The following is a 26178-nucleotide window of genomic DNA, read 5'->3' on the forward strand; positions in this document are numbered from 1 at the left end:
GACAGACTTCTTCAGTTGACAAGTCCTGGACCTGAGAGAATGGTCACTCTCATGGAAAGTGTTTCCATCTGATTGTACAGCGCTGGGGTCGGCCCCAGATGGAATTTATTGATTCGGTAGAGAAATAAAAGGTTAGGCCCTTCTTCAGTCAAAGAACAGAGCACGGAATCTTAGGGCTGGATGCCTTGGTTCAGCCCTGGCCAACTCACAAGCTCCTTTATGTGTTCCCTCTGTGGCCTCCGATTAGTTGGGTCATTCGCTGGATAGCGACGCATCCCAGCTTCATGATTCTAGTTGCGCCGGACTGACCTTGTCATTCGTGGTTTGCAAATCTTATCAATCTTCAGCGGGACAGGAAACTCGTATTTCTTCTTCCTTTCAACCTTTTCGGTCAGGGTCTGGTGCCCATGGAGACAAACAGCGCTTTGGTCTTCTGGCATGGCTCTTGAGCTCTCAGTCTTGATGAGGCACATTATTCAGAGGAGGTCCTCTTGACGCTCTTGAAGTCCAAGAAACCCTAAACTATGGCTTCTTATGCTTCAGCCTGGAAGGCTTCCCATCAGTGGTGTGCTAAGGACCGGGTGGTGCCTGAGCAGGCTTCCATTTTGATGGTCCTTGCTTTTCTTCTGGCAGGCTTAGATAATGGTTTAGTGGTGGCCGTCCTTAAAATTCCAGTAGCAGGCTTTTCATGCTTTAGGGCACACAGAAGTTCTAGTTCACTTCCTGTTCATCCAGATGTGACTAGGTTTCTGAGAGGGGCAGCATTGAGGCACCGCTCTGTATCAAAGCATCAATGTTCTGCATCGCAGCATCAGCGTACAAAGCCATCACATGCTTCCAGATCCAAAAGATCATCACAGCATTGGATCGTTATCGACGCCATCGAAAAAGTTCTTCTCAACACTCTCTCACTCATCGGTCTATTCCACCTAGGAAAGCTTCATCTTTCAGAGAATCTTCTTCCTAGAGGATAATTTCCTCCTGAGGGACTTTCTTTTACCAAGTATATCAGACAGTTGGGGAAAGTTCTTCCTGTCAAATTGCAGGCAGACACTGAGTCCCTCCTTCTGGAAATCTTAGCTCTACTTCAGCTAAATGCCATAGTAGTTCCCCTTTCCCAGAAAAATCAAGAGTTCTACTCTAGGTGTAATTCCTTTTTAAAAAAAATGTATTTATAACATTTATATATATATATATATATATACACATTTCAAAGACATTTATATATTTAGAAAAAGAGACTTTGCCACAATAAACAATGGAGACTGAAGACATTTTTTTTCTTTGAAATTGGCAAAAAGTACCGTATTTGCCGGCGTATAAGACGACTTTTCAGTACCTTAAAATCCTCCCCAAAGTCGGGGGTCGTCTTATACGCCGGGTACTGTTTACATACCCTTACTTTACATTAGAGAGCTGCACGGGGACGCCCCTAGGGTCGCGGGGATCCCGTGGGGACGCCTCCGAGGGTCGCGGGGCTGGATGTACTCAGTCTTCTGGATGTACGCGGCTCTTCTTCTCCCTACCTTCTCTGCTTGCAGCACAGAGCCGAACGGAAGTCTTCCCGACGTCAGCGCTGACGTCGGAGGGGAGGGAGGGCTTAAACAAAGCCCTCCCTCCCTCCGACGTCAGCGCTGACGTCGGGAAGACTTCCGTTCGGCTCTGTGCTGCAGGCAGGGCAGATAAGGAGAAGGAGAGTAGCCTCGCGGTTCGAGTGGCTACCAAGGGAGAGGGGCGGCCCGCCCCACCCCGGTTGCAGGACAGCCGGCCAGGTTCCCTTACTTTTGTGGCACTTCCCCGACCGACCGATAACAGCCCGGGTCCGACAATCCTCCCTGCCCTGTAGCCGCAAATCTAAATTACCTTCTTACAGCAGCTGTAAGAAGGTAATTTAGATTCGCGGTTAAGGGCAGGGAGGTTTGTCGGACCGGGGCTGTTGTCGGTCGGTCGGGGAAGTGCCACAAAAGTAAGGGGACCTGGCCGGCTGTGCTGCACCCGGGGCGGTAGAGAAGGTGTGCGGAAGAAGGGGTAGTCTTATACGGCGAGTATATAACAAACTCTATATTTTAACTGTAAAAGTTGGGGGGTCGTCTTATACGCCCGGTCGTCTTATACGCCCAGTCGTCTTATACGCCGGCAAATACGGTATATTTTTTGAAGAGGGGGGAAGTCCAATCTCAGGGTACTTAAATACTTTTCTCAAAAATCTATAAAATAATTCCTTAGGAGACATTGTCAGCAATTTAGGAAAGTTTATATTCCTAAGATTCAGTAATTTAGTATAGTTTTCAAAATTCTCAGCTTTCCTTGTGAACAATAGTCTATCTTGCATTAAAGAAGATTGAGAGTATTGTAAGCCTTGGACCTTTTGGTTTAGATCACAGGTGTCAAAGTCAGTCCTCGAGGGCCGCAATCCAGTCAGATTTACAGGATTTCCCTAATGAATATGAGATCTATTAGCATACAATGAAAGCAGTGCATGCAAATAGATCTCATGCATATTCATTGGGGAAATCCTGAAAATCCAACTGGATTGCAGCCCTCGAGGAGGGACTTCGACACCTCTGGTAGATGTATAACTTTTTCCCCCTGGACTTTCATCTCCTCCTCAATTTTTTCCAATCTCAGTGTCTGAACTTGAATCAGGGGAAGGGTTCCTGTATATAACTTGTAAAGAGAGTTTATTGCCTTCCAAATTGACTCTAATGTGAATTCAGCAGGTCTTACCAATGAGGGGACCGGTGGAAACTGTCCTGGACCTGCTGAACCCTCCAAATTCTCCTCCTCTGGTTGAGATGTACCTGCCACAACAGCTTGGGAAACCAGCATGCCCTCCACTAACGCAGCCGATGTTGAGTTCCGTCTCTGCGAGTTTTCCAAAGTTCCCCACTCTCGCGGCTGCAGGGGAAGAGCAGGTCCTGCGGGACTCAGCGAAGCTTTGCTGCCGAATACCAACATCTCTCTCATGCTAGGCAAAGCTGGTTCGCTCTTTAGAGAAGTTAGGAAGCCCGAAATTGAGTCAAAAGCAGTGTAACTGCAGGAGCGATTTTTCAGCGTCCTCACTTCGCCACCATCTTGCCTCCAATCCAGATGTAATTTCAAAAAAGACAGGAGGTCTTCATCCAGTTCTCGACCTCTGCACCTTAAACAAACATCTAATCAAAGAAAAGTTTTGCATGCTATCTTTAGGGACCCTATTCCCCCTTCAAGAACAAAATGATTTGCTGTGCTCTCTAGACCTCAAAGAGGCCTGCACACACATATATCCATACATCCCAATCACAGAAAGTTTCTGTGTTTTCGGATAGCTCATCAACACTTCCAGTACAAAATGCTGCCATTTGGCCTCACTTCTTCTACAATAGTATTCACCAAGTGCCTAGTGGTCATGGCAGCAACCTATGTACTCATGGGTTTCAAGTGTTTCCATATCTGGACGATTGGCTGATAAAAGCTACATCTCCTCAAGCAGTCCACTCAACAACACAGTTGACGATAATTTTTCTCCAGCTTCTAAGGTTTGAAGTCAGCTTCCCCAAGTCGCAGCTTCAACCCTCTTAACTACTGTAATTCATAGGAGCCCTACTTGACACCACTTTTCTACGGGCTTTTCTACCTCAACAAAGACAAGACACTTTATTTCATCTTTTCACTCAGGTCTCCACTCTACAAACCATCTCAGCAAGACAGATGATGTGACTCACAGGTCACATGTCATCCACAGTTCATGTTACCCCCTTCGCTTGACTTCATCTTAGATCAGCTCAGTGGATCCTAGCATCTCAAAGGTCTCGAGCTTTCGATCCCGTATCCCGAAGGATCAGTTGCCTCACCTCTTTGCTAATCTCTTCAGTGGTGGATGGATCTGACCAATCTCTCCAGGGGGTTGCTGTTTCACATCCCCCCACATCAAGGTGTGCTCACCACAGACACGTCCATGTATGCTTGGGGAGGCTCACTCGGATGGTCTCAGGACACAGGGTCGATGGTCTGCTCAAGAGAAGACATTCCACATCAACCTGTTAGAGCTGCGAGCAATTCGAAATGCTCTAAAAACCTTTCAGGAGCATCTTTCCAACTAAGTCCTCCTTGTTCGAACAGACAATCAAGTAACGATTTACTACATCAATAAACAGGGGGGAACATGCTCTCTTCGTCTGTGTCAAGAAGCCCAGGACATTTAGAAATGGGCAATTGCTTGAGCATATTCCTCAAAGCCATATATGTACAAGGGAAACAGTATACTCTAGCCAACAAACTCAGCAGATTTCTTTGGCCGCAAGTGTGAACTCTCAACTTCAGAGTCTTGAGTCACATCTTCTCACTATGGGGAACTCCTCAGATAAACCTGCTTGCGTCTCCCCACAGCCACAAATTACCTCAATTCTTCTACAGACAGTACTCTCCTCTTCATCTCAAAGCAGATGCGTTTCTTCTGAATTGGACGAACAGGTTCTTCTATGCACTTCCGCCAATCCCTCTCGTTCTCAAGACTTTAGACAAGCTCAAGTGCGAATCAGCCACCATGATCCTGATAGCTCCTGGTGGCCCGGACAACCCTGGTTTTCCCTTCGACTTCAGCTCAGTTCCAAGGATCCAATTCCTTTACAAATCTTTCCATCTCTGCTCACTCAGAGTTAAGGATCTCTTTTACATCCCAATCTGCAATCTCTGCACCTAACAGCTTGGTATCTCTCAGTCTGACTTCAGCAGATTTTAATCTTTCTGACTCATAATAAGCCATTATAGCTGCTTCCAGAAAACCACATACTCAGCAGTGCTATCAACAGAAGTGGACACATTTCAATTTGTGGTGTTTTCTCCATGATCACGATGCTTTCTCGTCTTCTCTTCCTTCAGTGTTGGATTGTCTTCTCCATTTATCCAAATCTGGACTTAAAAACCACTTCAGTCAGAGTTCACCTCGGTGCTATTAATTCTTTCCATGTTCCTGTTAACAGTAAACCTCTGACATAAGAACATAATCACTTGTTTCCCAGTTTATGAAAGGACTTTTCAACTCCAAACCTCCGCTCAAGCCGCCTCCAATTGTCTGTGATCTTAATATAGTCCTTGCCAGTCTGATGAAGCTGCCATTTGAATCGGTGGCATCTACTCTTCTTAAGTTTCTCACTTGGAAAGTGGTCTTCTTGATCTCTGTCACTGCTTGCCAAGTGAGTGAACTTCAAGCATTGGTTACCGATCTACCGTACACAGTATTTCATCGTAACAAGGTGGTTCTCAGGATCCATCCTAAATTCTTTCGAAAAGTAGTCATGGAATTTCACCTGAATCAATCCATTGTACTTCCAAGTTTTTTCCCCAAAGCCTCATTCTCATCCTGGAGAAACTGCTCTACACACTTTGGACTGTAAGCGTGCTTTGACTTATTACATGCAAAGGACTAAACCAAACCAGACTTCATCTGAGCTGTTCATCTCTTTTGATCCTAACAGATTAGACCTCCCTGTAACCAAGAGAACTATTTCCACTTGGTTAACGGCCTGTATTTTCTTCTGCTATGCTCAGGCTGGGCTGCAGCTCGAGGGATATGTTACAGCACACAAAGTCCAATCTATGGCAGCATTGATGAAATTTGCAAAGTAGCTACTTGGTCCTCAATTCACACTTTCACATCTCACTACTGTCTAGAATTCTATTCCAGACGAGATGGTCGTTTCGGCCAAGCAGTATCACAGAATTTATTTTCTTCTTAATGGCCATCCCATTACAGTAAGCTTGGGAGTCCCACATGTGAGAATATGCTGCCTGCTTGTCCTAGGTTAAAGCAGTTGCTTACCATAACAGGTGTTATCTGAAGACAGCAGGCAGATATTCTCACATCCGTCCCACCTCCCCTAGTTGGCTTCTTAGCTTGTTTACGGAACTGATGTACAACGAGCCGGCATCAGGCGGAAAGGCACTCGCACATGAGCGATATGGGCAGTTGTGAAGTTTCTGTACCGGGCTCCATGGATGGGCATCTCCCATATGTGAGAATATCTGCCTGTTTCTCCAGATAGCATGTTATGGTAAGTAACTGTGCTTTTCTGCCTTGCTTATTCTCTTTCCAGGCTTCAGGAACTTCCAATCAGTTGACGGATCCTGTGGGAAGTTTTCCACTTCTGTGAGTATGCATTACTCATTGCACACAGCAGGTTAGTTCTACATTGTTCCTCAATGTTTTTTTCTGTGTTGCTTTGGTGCCTGTTTATTGCTTGTTTTTCATGTTTTGCAGACCAAACCAGTTCACAAATTGTTTATGTTGCTGGGGAGCTTCCCCAGTACCCCCTTCCTTGTCATGGATTTGTTCAGGTATGTTGCTTGGCTTTGGGACTGAACTATAGTAGGCTCTAACTCTTTCTCTGAGATGGAAGGAGTATGTGCTCAGAAAAGTGTTTGGATTTCTGCAACTCCCGAATTGCGGGAAGGGATTGAACATCTAGCATACTGAATCCTCCAGGGACTAACAGAAAGAAGATTATCAAAGGTAAAAACCTAATTTTCCATTATTGTGTTCACATGATGAGAGTAAATACATGTATTTGTGCTTTTTCCTGAGCAGGTATAAATTTTTGCATGGTCATTTGCATACTGTTGAAGCTGGTTCTGGTTGGCTATTTTATAAAATTATAGATGCCTTTATAAAATAGGTGCCCTTTTGAACCTTTATAAAATGACCTCCTTTAAAGTAGTTCTGAAGTGCCTAATTTGGAGTTGTGTCCTGTTGAATTCACTTACTATGTACATATGACCTGATTCTCAAAATGGCATCCTGATTATAGGCGGTGATAGGCATCCTATCGATGTCTAACAGACCAATTGGGATGCACGTTTATTTAAAAAATCGATTTGGTGAATGACACAATGTAGGTGTCTGACTCATGCCTACAGAAGCACCTAGGCACGCCTATAGACCCCTAAGGCCAGCATAGGCATGGCTTACTTTGGAAGTGGCCTTAGGCGTCTGTAGGCATGCCTATGTGCTTCCATAGGTGCAAATCAGACTCCTTAAATGTAAGCTTGTAAAATGCTGGCCTTCATTTAAGGTGTCTGTACAAAGCAATTCTGGACGCGGCGCCTACTAGTGATTGACACTCAGGCACCCATTTTTAAGTCATTACCATTGTAGGCGCCATTTTCAGAATTGGGCTCATAGAGTCCATCCCTAACATATTCCTGTTAAAAAATAAAACTAGCTAAAAATATTTTGATATTTTGTTCTTTAGAATCTAGCTAAAGATCGGCAGATGAAGCTTCTGAGGCAGCAGCAGGAGGTGATGGTCCTCTCCAAGCAGTTAGATCATGTGGTAGACTTCTCAAAGTGGGCTGTTTCCAGCGGTAGCAGCACAGCATTATTGTACAGCAAGCGTCTGGTAAGGTATTCCAGGTTTGATGACATCTGCTTCTAAAATTAGAGAAAAGGGCAGCATTCTGACTTTAAGTGAGAAGGTAATACAGTATGATATACTTTTTTCTGGTTTTTTTTTTTTTTTTCTGTTTAGAAACAATGTTATGGGGCTCATTTTCAAAACAGAAAATGTCCAAAAAGCAACATAAAGTGGCATATGGACACTTGTCTTCTCCAAAACATCCAAATCGCGGTTTTTGAAACACATTTTGTAGACTGTTTTCTGTGCTGTTCGTTGCAGTGCATCTGTTTAAAAACAATGTTATGGGGCTCATTTTCAAAACAGAAAATGTCCAAAAAGCAACATAAAGTGGCATATGGACATTTGTCATCTCCAAAACATCCAAATCACGGTTTTTGAAACCTATTTTGTAGACTGTTTTCTGTGCTGTTCGCTGCAGTGCATCTGAATCCCAAGGGGATGTATTTTGAACAAGACTAGAGTGAGCTTATGATTTGGACATTTTTCTGCAATAATGGAACATTGTAGAAAATGTGCTTGATAAACTGTGCTTGGTTTGAAGCTAGACCTATTTCAGTAACAAATGCCAAAAAGATGCCCAAACTTGACCATTTGACCACTGGAGAGATTAAGACATGACATCAGCTTACTCCGCCAGTGGTCACTGACCTCCTCCCAGCCCCCAAAGATATGAAAGAAACAGTACAAACCAGCCTGTATGACAGCTTCAGATGTTTTGGCCACTCCATTGGAGCAGCAAGCAGGTTCCTGGAGTAGCCTAATGGTCGGTGCAGTAGACTATAGAGAAGAGGACCCAGGCCCATATCCCACCCTAACTAGTACTGTGTTGGAAATATGAGCCCTCCAAAACCCACCTGTAGCCTTTTCTCTGATACGACACTTCAGACACTTCAGAGAAAAGGCCCTGCTGGGGCTGGCCACGAGCAGTCTGTTGAGCGCTGCCTCCTGCTGAACAGCTGCCACTTCAGGTAAGAAATGGAGGGAGAGAGGGGGTTCATGACTCAGGACTGCTGCCTGCTTCTGCTGCTTTGGGACTTGAGGAAGAGGGGACTTTATGGCTTAGGAATGTTGCCGCGCTGATGCTTAGGGGCGGGAGGGAAGGGGGAATTGAGATCTGGGTTAGACAAGGTTTCTAACACAACATTCTCAATCAACCAGAAAAACAGCTATCCAGCAATCCCCATGGGTGCTGGTTAACTGAGATTCTGCTGTATCCAAGCTTCTGGACTAGTCTGGAAGGGCTCAAGGAAAGAACATTAGAAGATAAGACCTAATTTTACCTTTGTGACCAGGAAGCATAGTCAATAATTAAATGATTTTGATTATTTTCTACCAGAGGATCTAGAATACCAAGTGGAAGCAATATCAGACTTTTCATTGTAGCTAATATGACTACTATATAATTGAAGTCAAAGCCAGTGGTTATAATATTGGCAGTCTTCCCATTATAGTTATCAGAAAAGTATTTATACTGTATGAACACCTACAATGTTGGCATTTATTCTTTCTCATTAAGAAAATACATGATCTACCTGTTCTTCAGATGATTTTCTTTTATTCTATTAGATTACTTATCGACTGCGTCATCTCCTTCGTGCAAGGTGCGACTCACCACCTGTGACCAACAGTGTTCAGTTTCATTGTGATGCCAACGTATGGGCACAAAATATTTTAAATTTAGGTAAGATATATTTTATAATTGAAAACTTTTAGTACATTTATATTAGGTTTATCTACGAGGAAATATCTACTAATAAAAAGATAGATGATTAAACAAAATACATTGCAAGAAAATACTCTATAAGAGCATTCTTCTTGGTCCACATAATGGAAGAAGATTGCATAAATGATAAACATGAAAAGAAATAGCATTCATCAGGAAAACAAAACCCCTTTCCTTAGTGTCTCCACCAGATTGGCCCAGAACTTGCTGATGTCATGACCATCAACCAGCAGGTGAAGATATAAAATATAGAAATGTGCCGTCTTTTTATAAGGATGCTGTGTAACTCCAGTACTTCAGTATTTTTCTCTCTCCAGCAGTTGGCATTTTGTGCAGTTCATGGATTGGTTGGTTCAGAGTCACTCCTAGACTAGATATCCAGCTGGTGCCCATTTGAGCATGGGGCATTAATTGGGGAGCACCTTAATGGGCATACCAGCTGGAGTCTGGATCCCTTTCTCATTCCCTCCCTCTTTTCGAGTTAGCTGAATAAAAGAAAATATTACGATGAATAACATTTCTGAATTCTAACTAAGATGATTTCACCGATAAGAATATTAGGGTTTTCTGTGTCTCTCAAGCAGCACGCCAGGTAAGACTTAGGGGCATGCAGTATAGATAAGACAGCATTGCTTGAAGTAATATTTGCTTGACCCAGGGGTTATCGTTTGCTATTGTCTTTTGGCAGCTAGCAGATACCAAAATTGGTAGAGTTTTCTTCTCTCTTCTCATGGTAGCCTTGGCAAAGATAATAAATCGGTGTTCCTAGTGCAACACTTGTTTTGATGCTTCTGGATACTATGCTACTGCCATTTGTCATCATGTTCCCAGCCTGAACAAGAAGGTCCTGGAGAAAGTACATCGGAAACCTTCCAAAGCCTCATTCTGGAGAATCAGCTCGTCATACTCTGGACTGTAAATGTGCTTTAGCCTTCTACTTGGAACGCACTAAACCACACAGACCTGCTCCTTAACTTTTTGTTTCCTTCGATTTAAATAAGTTGGGCCATCCTATTTCTAAGCGTGCCATCTCCAACTGGATGGCGGCTTGTATCTCTTTCTGCTATGCTCAGGCTGGATTACCCCTTCACAGTAAAGTCACAGCCCATAAAGTCAGAGCAATGGCAGCTTCAGTAGCTTTCCTCAGATCTACACCTATTGAGGAAATTTGTAGAGCTGGTACTTGGTCCACAGTTCATACCTTCACTTCTCATTATTGTCAGGATACTTTCTCCAAACGGGATGGACAGTTTGGCCAAACAGTATTACAAACTTTATTCTCCTAAGTTGCCAACACTCTCACCATCCCATTTTGGTTAGCTTGGAGGTCACCCATATGTGAGAATACCTGCCTGCTTATCCTGGGATAAAGCACAGTTACTTACCGTAACAGGTGTTATTCAGGGTCAGCAGGCAGCTATTCTCACAACCCACCCACCTCCCCTGGTTGGCTTCTCTGCTAGCTATCTGAACTGAGGAGACGCACCCTGTGCTGGGCAGGAAGGCACTCGCGCATGCGCGGTGCGGGCGACTCGAAACTTCTAGTTTCTTCAAGCAAGTCTGTGAGGCGTCCACATCGGGGCTCTGTCGGATGACATCACCCATATGTGAGAATAGCTGCCTGCTGTCCCTGGATAACACCTGTTACGGTAAGTAACTGTGCTTTACATACAAGCCAGCTTGCAGTTCCCTCACTGAATTGTGGCCATTTTGTTTTCTTTCGCTTCCTCGGTCTCTGCAGATCTTCAAACACCAGCAGATTCTTAGAATGCCTCTAGAGCAGCGGTCTCAAACATGTGGCCCGCGGGCCGCATGTGGCTCTCCAGGTTTTATTTGCGGCCCGCGGTCTGGAGGCCATCATTCTCTTCCTTTTGGAGCAGCAGCCGGCTCATTCGCCTTACCTTCTTGTCTTCATAGTGAGATTTTGAACTCCTTATAAGTCTTCCTGGATACATTTGGGCTGGGTGGTTCGGGGGTGCTGTCTTCCTCTGGAGGTTTGTTTATTTTTTTCCTTGGTTAGTTGGTTCTTTGCTGCTCTGTTTTTATTTTTTTGTTTTGGGGTTTGAGGGCTCCACTCTTTTCTATTTGGTGATTTGAGGTCTCTCATGAACCAGGGCCTTGACCAGTTCTCAGTCTAGTCTGGCTAGTTGATGACGGAGAGGGAGGCGTGGGGATCTTTACGAAGGGGGGGTGGGGAGTTCATTAATTTCTGTTTGGGAGAGGGGGAGGTTTAGCAGTTGGTTTGTTGTGTAAAATGATGACAGTACACCTGGTTATTGCCTTTTCAGGTCTTGTTAACTATTATTGACCTGTAACTCTTGTTGCATTGTGTTGTACTTGTTTGTCATCAATAAAAATTGTTTCAACATAAAAAAAACCCGCCAGCTTCCCAACAGGTCTTGCAAGTCAATCTTGCATCAAGTCCCTTGATGTCGACCAAGCGACGACCACTTTTGTGTTTGGTCTCTCCTCCATCGAGGTGTGCATCCTCTTCGAGGTCACCCTCTCCAAGGCCAGACACAGCACCAGTGGTTCCAGCAGAACACCAAAAGGTACTGGTGCTCTCATATCGTGAAAAGCTCAAAGCACTTTTCCAAGTCAGTGACATGTTTAAGATCTTTACTCCGACCCAGCCTAAGGCCATCAGGTCCTGTGGTACTGATCTCCAGTGCAACATCAAAGCTCCACGTCTAAACACAGCTCATCGCACAGCCCGTTCCCCATCACAGTGTCGATCCAGTTCTTGGGCATCACCGTTCTTCCTCATTGTCTCAACAATCCAAGTCCAGTCCGCATCGGTCATCCTCAGCTGCTTTGAAGCAGAACTATCACTTTCCTTCCTGCTCTTCAAAGCGTAAAAGGAAGTCACATCACACATCGTCATCTTCATCGGATCGACACCAGGCTCGGCGTCACCATCGATCCCGATGCACTCTGAAAAGCCGCCTATTTACGGCCTTTCAATACCAGTAGCTTCATGGAAACTCAATATGCTGTTATAATTAATATATATTTATTTTATTAACAATCAATAACAGGTTACAAGAACAAATATTTACAGCATATGGAGCTGACAGATAGTATACCTCAAGCGCTTGAGTATACCTGGATGTGTGTCCTGTTTTCACAATCACCAAGGCTGTCTCTTATACAATTCTTGACAGCTTGAGGCCACGTTGGCACATATCATATTGTTAATTTTTATTGGTCACTTACAAACGTCATTACATTTATCAGTTTATTAATTGGTTCATAATATCTGTGTCATACCATACGCATGTCCTGTTTACCAGAAAATCTATCTTTTTCCGCATGTGGCGTTTTAATTTATCATGTCAGCAATTTCAAGTCATCGGCCAGTAAAAGCCTGTTTGTCACAAGGTATTCTTGCAAAATAATGTATTTTTATATTCTTGGTTAAAAGACATGTTCTCATCCTTCTTAGATCCACTTCCCCGGCATTACTACAGATTTGACACCAGTTGCCATGTAAAAGAATAAGTTTTGTTTCACTCGCTCATTTTCCGCTTGGCTTGCTGATTTCAACAAGCATAGATTGTGCAAAGGCTTGACAGTTTTAGTCAGAGCATTCTCAGCCATCTTAGGCCTCTAGTTGTGTTTATTGGCCTAATATGTTAGGGGATTTCAGGGGAGGCTCTTCACCTGTCACCTGTACAGGACTCTCGCTCTCTCTCTCTCTCCCTCCCTTCCTTCTCATCACCCTCTTCGAAACCGCAAGGTCAAGGTGTTGTTGAAGGTCATGCTGGTGTTGATCACGGAGTACAGGCATAGGGCCCAAAGACTTGAAATTGAGCTTGATAAAGTATTAAAAGGACAAATGACTAACCCAACCCAAGCTAAACTACGAGGACAATCATTACAGTATGACTCAGTAATCATGAGAAATCAAATAATTATTACAATAAAGAAATCTCGCAAAAACATATGCCTTACATGGGAAAATATATGTGATTAAACATTTAAAGATACCTTGCTTTTATGGCTTCATCCTGTTATGAGTGTACTATATCAGAAAGGGATAAATTAACAAGTTAGATTATTTCCATGCCCTTCCAAAATAGCTGGGATCAGTGCAGATTTGGTTAGGTCCAAACGTTATCAGGTTATGCTCACAGGCCAAGGTGGAAGCACAGGTAACCACATCAGATCTCGCTATCATGGTCCTTAGTGCACTTTTTAGGATCAAAAGAGGTGAATGGGTTCAAGTCATCCTTGCGTCTTCACTGCACTTCACCTCGGCTCTAGCAGCAAGAAAGGAGATGGAGAGAATCCAATTGAAATGGAAAATAATTAAGGCGCAATTAAGGGAGTCAAAACAGGATGAAAATGCATAAAAGTCACAATCGAGCAGAGCACAGGAATCTAGTAATATGCCTGTTGTTAAATATATATATATATATATATATATACTAATACTGCATAAGTCCATAAAAAAGGTTAAAGTGCAAATCAACAAGTCCATGATTGTGGGGAGGCAAAAAGGAAGCTGTAGAAATTCAAGGCCATAAAGATCATCCAGTCATTAGTAGGAACAGTCAATAAGTCTTTGCTGGTAAGTCTTTAGGGTTTCTTGGCACTCATCATATTCCTTCTCTGGTAACAAGATCCTTCCAATGGGGTTCATCCATCATCTGGATCTCATACAGGTGGAAAATCCTCAGCGATGATATCTCAAATATCTTTAGTAACTAGCATCAGTCCATAGGTGTGCAAATAAGTCACTAATAGCAGAATTGCAACTGTAATATCAGAAAAATTTCATTCAAAAGATTCTCATGTAACAAACAGTGTCATCTGATATGGCAGTTGTCTTACTGAAGCGAACCACAATCAACAAGAAATAAATATATGAAATATATATATATTGTTTAGTTTGTTTCCAACTATGCCTGAGTAATATTACTAACAAAATAGGTACAGCACTAAATATGCAAAAGAAAACAGAAATCAAAATTTATGTGCTCCTAATCAAATAAGTATATCTGAAGTATATCTGACAACCTAAAGGAATTATAGCTACAGTGGCATATGAAGTAAAAATATGTCAAAACATAGCAAGGAATCTGACCTAAATAAAAAAAATGGCACTGCTATAAATTTAAACATATTAACACATAGGTTATATTGAATAATATTAAAGTGAAAATGATAAAATTAAAAAGTAAAATAAAATGTAAAGGGAAATCTAGCAAAGTCATAGGCATAAATGGTTGTTTAACATTACATTACATTACATTACATTAGGGATTTCTATTCCGCCATTACCTTGCGGTTCAAGGCGGATTACAAAAGGTTAGTTTAAGGACAGAATTACAATGAATAAGAGAATTACAGAGTTACAGAATTATATGAATTGTAGAGAATAGCTGGAGAGGTAGTGAAGATCTTGAGGGCTTTTAGTGGTCGTGTTGTTATATCTATTTTAGGAATTTCTTGAAAAGTGTGGTTTTTATTTCTTTTCTGAACGTCTTATAGTCTTGGGTGGTCATCAGAAGGTTGGAGATTTGGTTGTCTAGTCTTGCAGCTTGTGTGGCTAGGAGGCCGTCATGTAGTTTTGTTCTTTTTACTTCTTTACACATTGCTTAAAGCTAGACAAATAATTTTTGTAACAAGAAGTGAACATCCTATAATGGGTTAACAATATAGAGTATGTCTCTCTGTTAAAACACTCAAAAACTTAGCTTGGGACATAGGAAATAAAAAGCAGAAGTTATTCTCACTTCAGTATGTTAGCACAACATTAATTAATATTACTATCTGGAATAGAAGTGGATCATGAGAACCCTATGCAATATGTTCCAGTTATTATAGAGACAAAAAGAAAATAGCTGCTGATAATTTCAAGTTAAAGAAATAGAGCACTACATTTCCCAGCGTCCCTAAACACAGACACATCAACCAGGAAGTAGCTATGTATGTTTGTGTAACGGGAAAAAAGAAGAGGAAGCATAACTCATTTCTTAAACTTTAATCACAGACAAAGAATAAGGTTTGAAATCGTTGTGGTGAGTAGTGAAAAAAATAAGTTTTCTTTATATTGATAATTATAGAGAGCGCTCATAAATGGAAATCCACTCGTATTTCCAAAAACACTGAATTTGACGTATACAACAGATAATGACTCACTGTAACATAAAAGAACGGTAGTGCTGAAAGCGTAAAAGGAAGTCATATCACACATCGTCATCTTCATCGGACCGACACCAGGCAGGTGTGCGATTTTGCGCTGTTGCTCAGTGCTGAACGGCTTCCTTAATGGTTCCCGTGAGAATTTGCGGGAACCATTAAGGAAGCTGCTCAGCACTGAGCAGCAGTGCAAAATTGCGCACCTGCTCGTGCTTCTTCTCAGCGACCGAAGACACTGTAGCCAGTTAACAGCGGGGCAGGAACTTGGAAAGTTCACTCCTGCCCGCTGCACCTCCACTGACGATCATCAGTAGAGGTATGAGCCTGAGTCTAGGACCGGGAGGGCAACAGGGAGGACAGCAAGGTGCAGAGCCTGGGAGGTAGGGAGGGTGTACATAAGAACATAAGAAATGCCTTCACCGGATCAGACATAGGTCCATCTTGTCCAGTGATCCGCACACGCGGAGGCCCAGTTAGGTGCTCCCTGTTGGAGACCCGGATTTCCCGTATCCCCCGATATGATTTGCAAGAAGGTGTGCATCCAACTTGCGCTTGAAACCCTGAACACTAGTCTCCGCCACAAGCTCCTCTGGGAGAGCATTCCAAGCGCTCACCGCTCGCTGTATGAAACAGAACTTCCTGACATTTGTCCTGAAACCTGCTGCCACACAGTTTCAGGCAATGACCTCTTGTCCGTGTCACATCTGAAAATGTCAATAATGCTTCTTCCTGGTCTATTATGTCAAATCCTTTTAATATTTTAAAAGTCTCTATCAAATCCCCTCTCAATCTTCTCTTTTCGAGGGTGAACAGTCCCAGTTTTCTGAGGCGTTCTTGGTAGCTCAAATTCTCCATACCTTTGACTAGTTTCGTGGCTCGCCTCTGCACCCTCTCCAGCAGAGTTATATCCTTCTTGAGGTATGGAGACCAGTACTGGACACAGTATTCTAAGTGTGGTCTGACCATTGCTCTGTAAAGTGGCATTATGACGTCCTCCGACCTACTCGTGATCCCCTTTTTAATCATGCCCAACATCCTGTAGAATCTGATGGGGGAGGGAAGGAAGAGTGCTGGGTGCAGAGTCTGACAGGGGAGGAAGGGAAGGAAGGAATAAATGGGATGTGGTCATACCAGGGTACAAACTTTACAGGAGAGACAGGACACACAAGAAGGGTGGAGGAATAGCGCTATACATAAAAGACTCCATACCCTCAACCAAAATGGAAACAGCAGTAAGGTCGGAAGGCTTGGAATCAATATGGGTTAAGCTACCAGGAGGATCTGGAGCAGACATCAAATTGGGTCTATACTATCGTCCGCCTGGCCAATCGGAAGAAATCGACTGGGACCTGGAGACGGAACTGCGGCAGGTATGCAAGAATGGAAGTGTGGTGGTGATGGGAGACTTCAACTACCCTGGGATAGACTGGAGTATCGGGCACTCAAGTTGCGAGAGAGAGACCAAATTCCTGGAAGCCACGAGGGACTGCTTCCTGGAACAGCTGGTCATGGAACCTACACGAGGAGAAGCTACTCTTGATCTAATCTTCAGTGGACTGGGGGGACCTGCAAAGGAAGTAGCGGTATTAGACCCACTGGGAAACAGCGATCACAACATGATCCAGTGCAGACTAGAACTGGGATCATCCAGGGTGAAAAGAACCACAACAACAGCGCTCAACTTCAGAAAAGGGAATTATGATGCAATGAGGAAAATGGTGGGGAAGAAACTCAACGGCAGCACAAGGAAGGTAGAGTCCGTAGAAAGCGCCTGGACCCTGCTCAAGCGTACGGTGCACGAAGCACAGAACCTGTACGTCCCCAGGTTCAGAAAAGAGTGCAAGAAAAATCGAATAAAGAACCCAGCATGGATAACGGCAGCTGTAAAAAAGGCGATCAGTAACAAGAAAGCATCGTTCAAAAAATGGAAACAGGATCAAACGCAGGCCAACCAAAAGGAACACAAGGAAAGCCAGAAGGAGTGCCACCGAGTGGTTAGGAGAGCAAAGAGGGAATATGAAGAGAGACTAGCGGGAGAGGCAAAAAATTTCAAATCATTCTTCAGGTACGTAAAGGGGAAGCAACCAGCGAGGGAGGAAGTGGGGCCCTTGGATGATGGGGATAGAAAGGGAGTAGTGAGGGAGGAAAAAGAAATAGCTGACAAGTTAAATGACTTCTTTACGTCGGTCTTCACGAGGGAGGACACATCCAACATTCCGGAACCAGAGGAAATAGAAAATGGAGATCAAGATAACAAGCTGGTCAAATTAGAGGTGAGCCAGGAGGATGTCCTCAGGCAGATAGACAAGCTAAAGAGCGACAAGTCGCCAGGTCCGGATAGCATTCACCCAAGGGTGCTCAAGGAATTAAGGAATGAAATAGCAGAGACACTTCAGCAAATATGCAACCTATCCCTAAAAACTGGAGAGATCCCGGAGGACTGGAAAATAGCTAATGTCACGCCCATCTTCAAGAAGGGTTCGAGGGGCGACCCGGGAAACTATAGGCCGGTAAGCCTCACATCGGTCCCGGGAAAGATGATGGAGGCACTGATTAAGGACAGCATCTGTGACCATATCGAAAAAAATGGACAGCTAAGGTCGAGCCAGCATGGGTTCTGCAAGGGTAGGTCGTGCCTCACAAACTTGTTGTACTTCTTTGAGGGGGTAAACAACCAGGTGGACAAAGGAGAACCCATAGACATAATTTACCTAGACTTCCAGAAAGCCTTCGATAAGGTACCACATGAGCGGTTGCTCAGGAAGCTATGGAACCATGGGGTGCACGGGGAGGTCCACCGATGGATCAAAAACTGGCTGGCAGACAGGAAGCAGAGGGTTGGTGTAAAGGGCCATTACTCGGACTGGCAAGGGGTCACGAGCGGGGTTCCTCAAGGATCGGTGCTGGGACCGCTCCTGTTTAACATATTCATTGACGACCTGGAGGCGGGAACAAAATGCGAGGTCATCAAATTTGCAGATGACACCAAACTATTCAGCAAGGTTGAAACCACGGTTGACTGCGAGAATCTCCAAAGGGATCTTACGACATTGGAAGAATGGGCGAAAAAGTGGCAAATGAGCTTCAATGTAGGGAAATGCAAGGTCATGCATATAGGGAGAAGGAACCCGATGTTCACTTACAAAATGGGGGGATCAATGCTAGGGGTCAGTAATCTGGAAAGAGACTTGGGAGTGATGGTAGACACGACATTGAAGGCGTCGGCACAATGCGCCACAGCCTCGAGGAAAGCAAACCAAATGTTAGGTATCATTAAGAAGGGTATCTCGACCAGAACGAAGGAAGTCATCCTGCCACTGTACCGGGCTATGGTGCGCCCGCATCTGGAATACTGTGTACAGTACTGGTCACCGTACCTCAAAAAGGACATGGCAATGCTTGAGGGAGTCCAGAGAAGAGCAACTAAACTGATTAAGGGTATGGAAAACCTTACATACACTGACAGACTGAAGAAGCTGGGGCTGTTCTCCCTGGAAAAGCGGAGACTCAGAGGAGATATGATAGAGACCTTCAAGATCCTGAGGGGCATCGAAAAGGTTGACAAAGACAGATTTTTCAATTTGAAAGAAACCACAAGAACAAGGGGTCACTCGATGAAATTGAAGGGGGACAGGTTTAAAACAAACGCAAGGAAGTACTTTTTCACACAGAGGGTGGTGGACACATGGAACACCCTTCCGGAGGCCGTGATAAGAAATAGCACAGTACAGGGTTTCAAGGATGACCTGGATAGGTTCCTGGAAGACAAAGGGATTGAGGGGTACAGATAAGAGCAGTGGAAGGTTTAGAGATAACTGTAGAGGTAGGCAATAAAATTAGTCAGGGACCGCTGACCAGGCAATATGCCTGATGGGCCGCCGCGTGAGCGGACCGCTGGGCTGGATGGACCTCTGGTCTGCCCCGGCGGAGGCGACTACTTATGTACTTATGTACTTAAGGAAGGGGGCTGTGTGCAATGCCTGACAGGGGAGGGAGGGAAGAGTGCTGGGTGCAGTGCCTGGCAGAAAGGGAGCTGGGTGCAGAGCCTGGCAGGGCACTTGAATATTAAGCCACCCGACTTATATTCGAGTCAACCATTTTTTTTATTTTTATTTTTATTTTTTTTATTATTATTTTCATATATATGGTAAGCATTAATACTTTTCTCCATATATATGTATTCCCTTTGTAAAACGGAGAATAGACATGTTTTAGTCTCATCCAAGCCTTTTCCAGACTATGCCTCCTTGAAATCACTGGATGGTATGGATTTTCTCTTGTAATTGATAGATTTCTGAAATCATTATTTACATACATTGCAGATAAAATCATATAAAATATGGTTATCTTAAATGAAAACAGATCTTTGTTTCTTTGTTTGAAATTAGGTACTCTAGCTATTGAAGAAAATGAAGCTATTCCACATGTTACCTCACATTCCTCAATGGACACACAGAATTTGCAAGCACAAGGGACTGTGTCTGCCAACCAGCTCTCCAAGTTCCCTACACAAATCAGTTTAGCTCAGCTCCGCATTCAGCACATGCAGCAGCAAATTCTGGCTCAGAGACAGCAGGTTCAGAGGAGACCAGGTCCAGTGGGACCCCCACATCCTGTGGGACTTGGAAATGCTAGGATTCAGGGACCTAATCAACATCCACCTTCTACCTCTAATCAGGTATTGTATAACTAAAAAAGGAATTTTATTGCTGATTTATTTGCAATTTCAGATTCCTTTCATTTTGGGAGGGGGGCAAGCTGAGGTTGCACTTAAGCGCAGTAATATTTCACTGTCATCAGAAGGTTTATAATCTAAGAAGCTGATACCTGAGCAACAAAGGGTGAAGCAACTTTCCCAAGGTCGCAAAGAGCATCGGCAAAATTTGAATCCTGATTTTTTCCTGGTTCTCAAATTACTGTTTCTAACCTCTTATTTCCAGCATTTGATACATACACCTTGGCAAATCGCTTGAGGTTCTTTACAATTAAAAAAAAAAAGTGTTTAAACATATTTTATTTAAGGGTACGGATGATGGGATTTGATTTACTGCCTTTCTGTGGTACAATCAAGCAGTTTACAATATATGCAAGTACTTTTCTCCATTCCTAATGGGCTCACAATGTAAGTATTGTACCTGGAGCAATGGGGAGGGTTAAGTCAGTGTTCTTAAACCTTTTTACACCTATGGACCAGCGGAAATAAAAGAATTATTTTGTGGACCGTCAAACTACTAAGACTGAATTAAAAAACCCTGTCTACGCCCTGTCCCTGCGAGCTCGGTCCCCGCAAACCATCTGATTCCATCCGCACAAGCCTCAAATAGTTATGATTTCATATTGCATGTATTTTATTAAAGTATAAAAAGAAACTATTCTATAAGCACAAATACAGAGCAAGGATCAACAAAACCCGTCTCCCCTCCCTTTCACATATATCTCCTCTACTATCAAGAAAACTGAATAAGCCAAATTATTACAGAATGCTACAGAGAAATATCATGCTAACAGAATACCAAAGTCACACATGGCTGCAATAGTGTTAGGGGAGTGTAACTAGGGCAAATGCCCCTGGTCATAGAGAGAGCCCTAAGGCAGCTGGAAGCAAAAGAAGCACTTAATGGGCTTTGCAGTCCCCAGTTATGTCTTAACACCAGTTTTAGCAGGATACATATGTCAAATCTGATATATTCTAATCACAAAATAGAAATAAAATTATTTTTTCTGCCTTTTGTTGTCTCTGGTTTCTGCTTTCATCTTCTTTAAACTCTCTTCCTTTCAGCATCTACCCCTTCCATCCACTGTCTGCTCTCTCCCCCTTCCATATGGTATCTGCCTTCTTTCTACGCCCCTCTCCCTTTTCCATCCAGCCTGCGCCCCCCTCTCTCCTTTTTACATGTTTTATTGTTTGACCTTCAAATTGATGGTAATGAATTGCTCAGACCCTTTTACTCCCATATCCAGCCAGATTTGCGCTGTATGGTCAGCTGAGGAGCATCCTTATGCCATGTGTAACAGAACACATGAGGGGGATGGGGAGCCTTAGGCTTAGCCCCCTCTGAGGTTTCTAGGACTGGGGAACTGCCAGGGGTCATGACTGCATGGAATAAAATCCCTCTCAGATCCTTGTGACAGTGGCATCTTCACTTTTTATGGTATGGGCATTGAGCACTCTAGGTGCCGTTCTTTACACTGTCTCTCTCAATCCCTGAAGCAGCCTTCTGGCAAAATGCTATTTGGCCAACGTTGGAGGGGGTGGGAATTGAAGCCTTTACAGAGCAACAGATAAATTTTCCTGTTGCGTTTTTACAATGTTTCAAACCATTAATTAAGAACAGTGGAATAGGAAACGGCATCAAATTATTTAAATATCTGAACAGCATTTGAAAGCACTTGAAAGAGCACTTTAGATTTTTTTTGACTGCAGTAATGGATGGAGCACTTTAAAAGCACTTTAAATTCAGCAGCTGTAACACAGGTGGAAAGGAGGCTTTTGCAGTGACGTTATCTAACCCTCTCAATTTGAAAGAGAGTCTCCCCAAAGGGGTCTGAAGCTTTTCCTCCTTGAATGGCCATTTATGTGTTGCCTGTTTTGTTCTACTGTATATATTTTTTCCAGTTTATTTTTGAGTAATATATGTCCTAGCTGGTAAAAGATTTTGATTTTGATTATAGATGCCAACCATTTTCCCTCGCTTATAGTAGCAGGGGTGTATTATACAGCTGATGTACTATATGATATCATCAGTTATGAGTAAAGTCTCTGCTTGTTCTCTCTCAGCCCATAGAATGCTCTGCATCAGGCAATGGGCAGGAGACTTCTAAAGCTACGCTTGGTAAACTCCCCTTCTAAGGACAAATGTTACTTGGAAAAGGGCTGGATGATCTTATATTTAGTGTAGCAGATTGTTGCCCAAGTTCTTTACTGGACAGTAGACCTAATGGGACTGGATGATCTAATTTTCAAGGCTCATGACATTTTCATCATTAGGAGGAGCATCAAACCAGAGACCGTATCAAGAGTCCTGGCAGAGATTCACAGAGCAAAACAAACGAAAAACCAACAGGACTTGCAGTAAAAAAACAGCAAAAGCAAACAGAAATAATACTGCAAGAAAATGTACAGGGTACAGGAGTTTATTAAAAACACAAAAACAAAAAGTATAAAAACAAAATGCATAAATTGTATCAAAAGTATATAAAGCAATTGGTCTCAATATTCCTGTGGACCGGACCCGACACGGTCCGTGTTTCGAAGGAACCATCCTTCCTTAGGGGTCCCTACTGATGGTTCACAGAGTGTCAGAAAACCAGATTAAATACAATAAGCAAAATCGGTGGGGAACAGGCATCAACTGCTCCTGTACAACGCGCTGCAGTCTGTGAATCAGATTCACAGGGGCCAGGAAACCTCAGTCTTCTGGTTCTCGCCCAGCGACAACCACTAAAAAAATAATGTGGGGTTACATGTGCATCAATACCTGGACAATTGACTCATCAGAGAACCCCATCCTGGATGGAGGGAGAGAAAGCAGTATCACAAGTGATTAGATCTTAAAGAACCTGGATTTTTTTCAAAAGAGCCACCTGGTACCAAACCAGATTCTTGAGTATTTTGGAGTTCTTCAACACAGTAGGCTGCGTCCAGTGTTCCCTCTAAGCGGGCGGGTGTTGTGAGCAAACTTTTTTCACCGTGAGCCAAAAATATCGGGCGCCAGCAAGTTATGAGCCAACTCGCCCGATTCTCCTCTCGCCGCCCTGCCATCTGCCGTACGCCTCTTCCGATCGTGCGCTGTGACGAGAAACGTGTGCGCTGCGATGTAATATTTTGTGCGCCAGCGCACGCCAGCGCAGCTTAGCGGGAACACTGGTTCAAATGGTTTTATTTATTTCCCCAAATTTATTTTTGTTATACGCATTGAAAATATTTGATATTGCGTTTAAATCAAAATCTCAATAAACTTGAAACGAGTGCCCGTGAGATTGTGGGAGGGTTAAATACTCAAAACTTAGAAGTTTTTGCTACGCCAGCTTTCTGGTATCTTTACATACAGTGGCGTACCTAGCATATGTAACATCCGGGGCCCATCATTTTTTGGCACCCCCCCCCCATCTGTAAGAAAAACATGATTTTTAGTAACAAACCACACGTCACACATGAGTACCTAGGAAAAGGCAGCATCTTACATATTGCAGTGAGCAGTACATCAATACACCCATTGTAAAACTAAACAAGCCAGACCAGCACAGATCAATCCTACACCGTCAATCCTAACAGAAAACCATGTCTTTCGAACACACAGAACACAGAAAACACCTTCGCCTAGTAAGGAATATGTAATCACAAACTAACCCCTCCCTCTTTTACAAAACTGTAGTGTGGATTTTAGCTACGGAGGTAACAGCTCTGATGCTCATAAAATTCTGAGCATCAGAGCTGCTACCACCAAGGCTGGTGCTAAAAACGCTTCACAGTTTTGTAAAAGGGGGGATAAAATAAAAATACATAGACAAAGGTTAAATTGAACCAGCAAGAAGCTGGACTCTGCATACAATGCTTCACAGAAACAGTGACACATGTCTCCTAAAGCAATAAATAAATAGAAATTTTTTTCTACCTTTGTCTTCTGTGGTTTCTCCTTTCCTCATCTTCTTGTAACTCTCTTCCTTCCATCCACTGTCTGCCGTCTCTCTTCCCCTATATGGCATCTTCTCTCCTTCTATGCCCCTTCCAGAAACTGTATGCCTCCCCCTTCCATCTCTCCTTTCACCCCATTGGTCTGGCATCTCTCTCCTCGCCTTCCCTCTCCCACACCTCTCCTCATAGTCTGGTATCTCCCCTTCCCTGATTCTCTGGCATCTCTCTCCTTTCCTTTTCTTCCATCTTTCGCTCCCCCTCCATGCTCTCACCTCTCCCCCTTCCTTTTCCCTTAGACTGGCATACCTTCCTCCTACGCTCCAAGCCCTGGCATCTCCTTTAATTCCCTCCCTCATCTTCCTTCTCCCTCCAGCTGGGTACCGCAACACTCTTCCCTGCAGCTCTGCACTTCCCCACAATTGCCATGCTTCGGTTCCTCTTCTTTCTTCCTTCCTTCCTCCCCCCCCCCCGCGGGACCCTGCGGCACCATCAACTCTTACTCCCTCTAATGTCGGCCCTGCAGCTCCAGACTTCCTCGCACCTTCTCCCCTCCCCCTTTGGATCGCTATTATTTTAAATGTTATAGCCGCGGAGCTGTATCCATCAGTGGAGATGTCTAACCTCGGCCTGCCCCGGAACTCTTACTGCAGCAGACGCCCGTCTAGGCAGGAACAGGAAGTCACTGTTGCAGTAAGAGTTCCGGGGCAGGCCGAGGTTAGACATCTCCACTGATGGATACAGCTCCGCGGCTATAACATTTAAAATAATAGCGATCCAAAGGGGGAGGGGAGAAGGTGCGAGGAAGTCTGGAGCTGCAGGGCCGACATTAGAGGGAGTAAGAGTTGATGGTGCCGCAGGGTCCCGCGGGGGGGGGGGGGAGGAAGGAAGGAAGAAGAGGAACCGAAGCATGGCAATTGTGGGGAAGTGCAATCCCCCCAATGCGTCCCCTTACCTTACCGACGCGTGTGTGCGCTGTGAAGAGAAACTTTGCGCTGCGATGTAATATTTTGTGCGCGAGTGCAGGCCAACGCAGCTTAGCGGGAACACTGGCTGCGTCTATTTTCTAGAACCACATTAACAGAAGATTTGCAAGCAAATAGCAGACATCCTGGCCATGGCAGCCCCTATGGCAGGGCACTATCTAAGATCTATGACAGAAACCATAGAAGTACCTTGGGCGAAGACACACATTCATCCATTGCAGAACTCCTTTTTCCAGTGCAATAGATGAGACATTCTAGACCATAGGGTTATTTCCCCTTACTCGCAAGAGCTGCAGAAGAAATCCATTCCAGCTTTTTCACTCTGCCTTCAGAGTACTTCATGGGCTAGTTTAGCGCCCTCTAGCAGCCTTTTCTTCTGCATGCATAACTGCAGCTGTGTGAATTCTGCTCTCCTCATTTTATTATTTTTAATTCAACGTAGTTTCTTCCCTTTCACGGGTATTTTCGCATTTAAAGTGGATTTGAAGCTCTGCCTGCTTGAGAATTCAGACTTTGGTGTGTAGCTGACAGGCCGATCCCTTTGGGGTACCTGTTAGCCAGTCTGCTTAGTGTTCCTTGGAGCTCAGGGCCGTCCCTAACCTAGTCTCACTCACTGTTAAGCAGGGGATCGAACACAGACTAGTGCGCCTAGGGGGCTCAGCGGTGTTCCGTAGCATGCTTGCTATGTTTTCACACCTCTGCCTGTCCTGATGTGCATTTGGTGGTCCACAGGGGTGGAGGCATAGTGGAGTCTGACAAGCAGCCTGAAGATCAGCTTGGAGGATGCAATTCCAGTAGAATGGCAGTGAATTCTGAACTGGCCATTGAAAAGGCTGGAAGCAGGTGCAGCATCTGTCTCTCTGATATCAGTGAGTACAGAGGAGCTGATGGGCTCCAACGACAATTTTCAAAAGTTAATTTCAAGGGGTTTTGAGGGTTTTCTAGTGTTCCCCCACCTGAAAAATCCTATTTTTGTAATTTTTTTAAATTTTTGGAAGTGCCATTTTAACACCAGCTCTATGCCCAGTATACCCAGCTCAAGGCGGGAAGCTGAACAAAGACAGAAAGAGAGAGACAAGATAGAGAGAAAATCACCAACACGAAATGGAGTCACTACCTCAAGATGGAGTTCTTAATATCTTTCTATGTATCATGTATATCCTAATTTCCTCTATGGTCTGGCTTAATAGCAAAATACATAAAAAGAATATTATGTTTTTCCTTAATATTAATCTATAGTGTGTTTTTCTGACCTTGGCTACATCCATATTCAGATTTTTATTCACCAACTTTTCG

The 26178-nt window shown here is 43.8% G+C and overlaps 1 protein-coding gene across 2 annotated transcripts in view; it reads left to right on the plus strand.

The window, feature by feature from the left end:
* The window catches only part of TRIM24 (tripartite motif containing 24), a 230085-nt gene that overhangs the window by 94461 nt on the left and 109446 nt on the right, over positions 1-26178 (plus strand). For both annotated transcript variants that reach the window (XM_033951827.1, XM_033951828.1), the window contains exons 7-9: positions 7230-7376; positions 8961-9075; positions 19653-19942. In XM_033951827.1, the coding sequence (XP_033807718.1) occupies positions 7230-7376; positions 8961-9075; positions 19653-19942 (552 nt within the window). The remainder of the gene's footprint in view (positions 1-7229; positions 7377-8960; positions 9076-19652; positions 19943-26178) is intronic.

Source organism: Geotrypetes seraphini, chromosome 7, assembly GCF_902459505.1.
Source record: "Geotrypetes seraphini chromosome 7, aGeoSer1.1, whole genome shotgun sequence".
Lineage (NCBI taxonomy): Eukaryota > Metazoa > Chordata > Amphibia > Gymnophiona > Dermophiidae > Geotrypetes > Geotrypetes seraphini.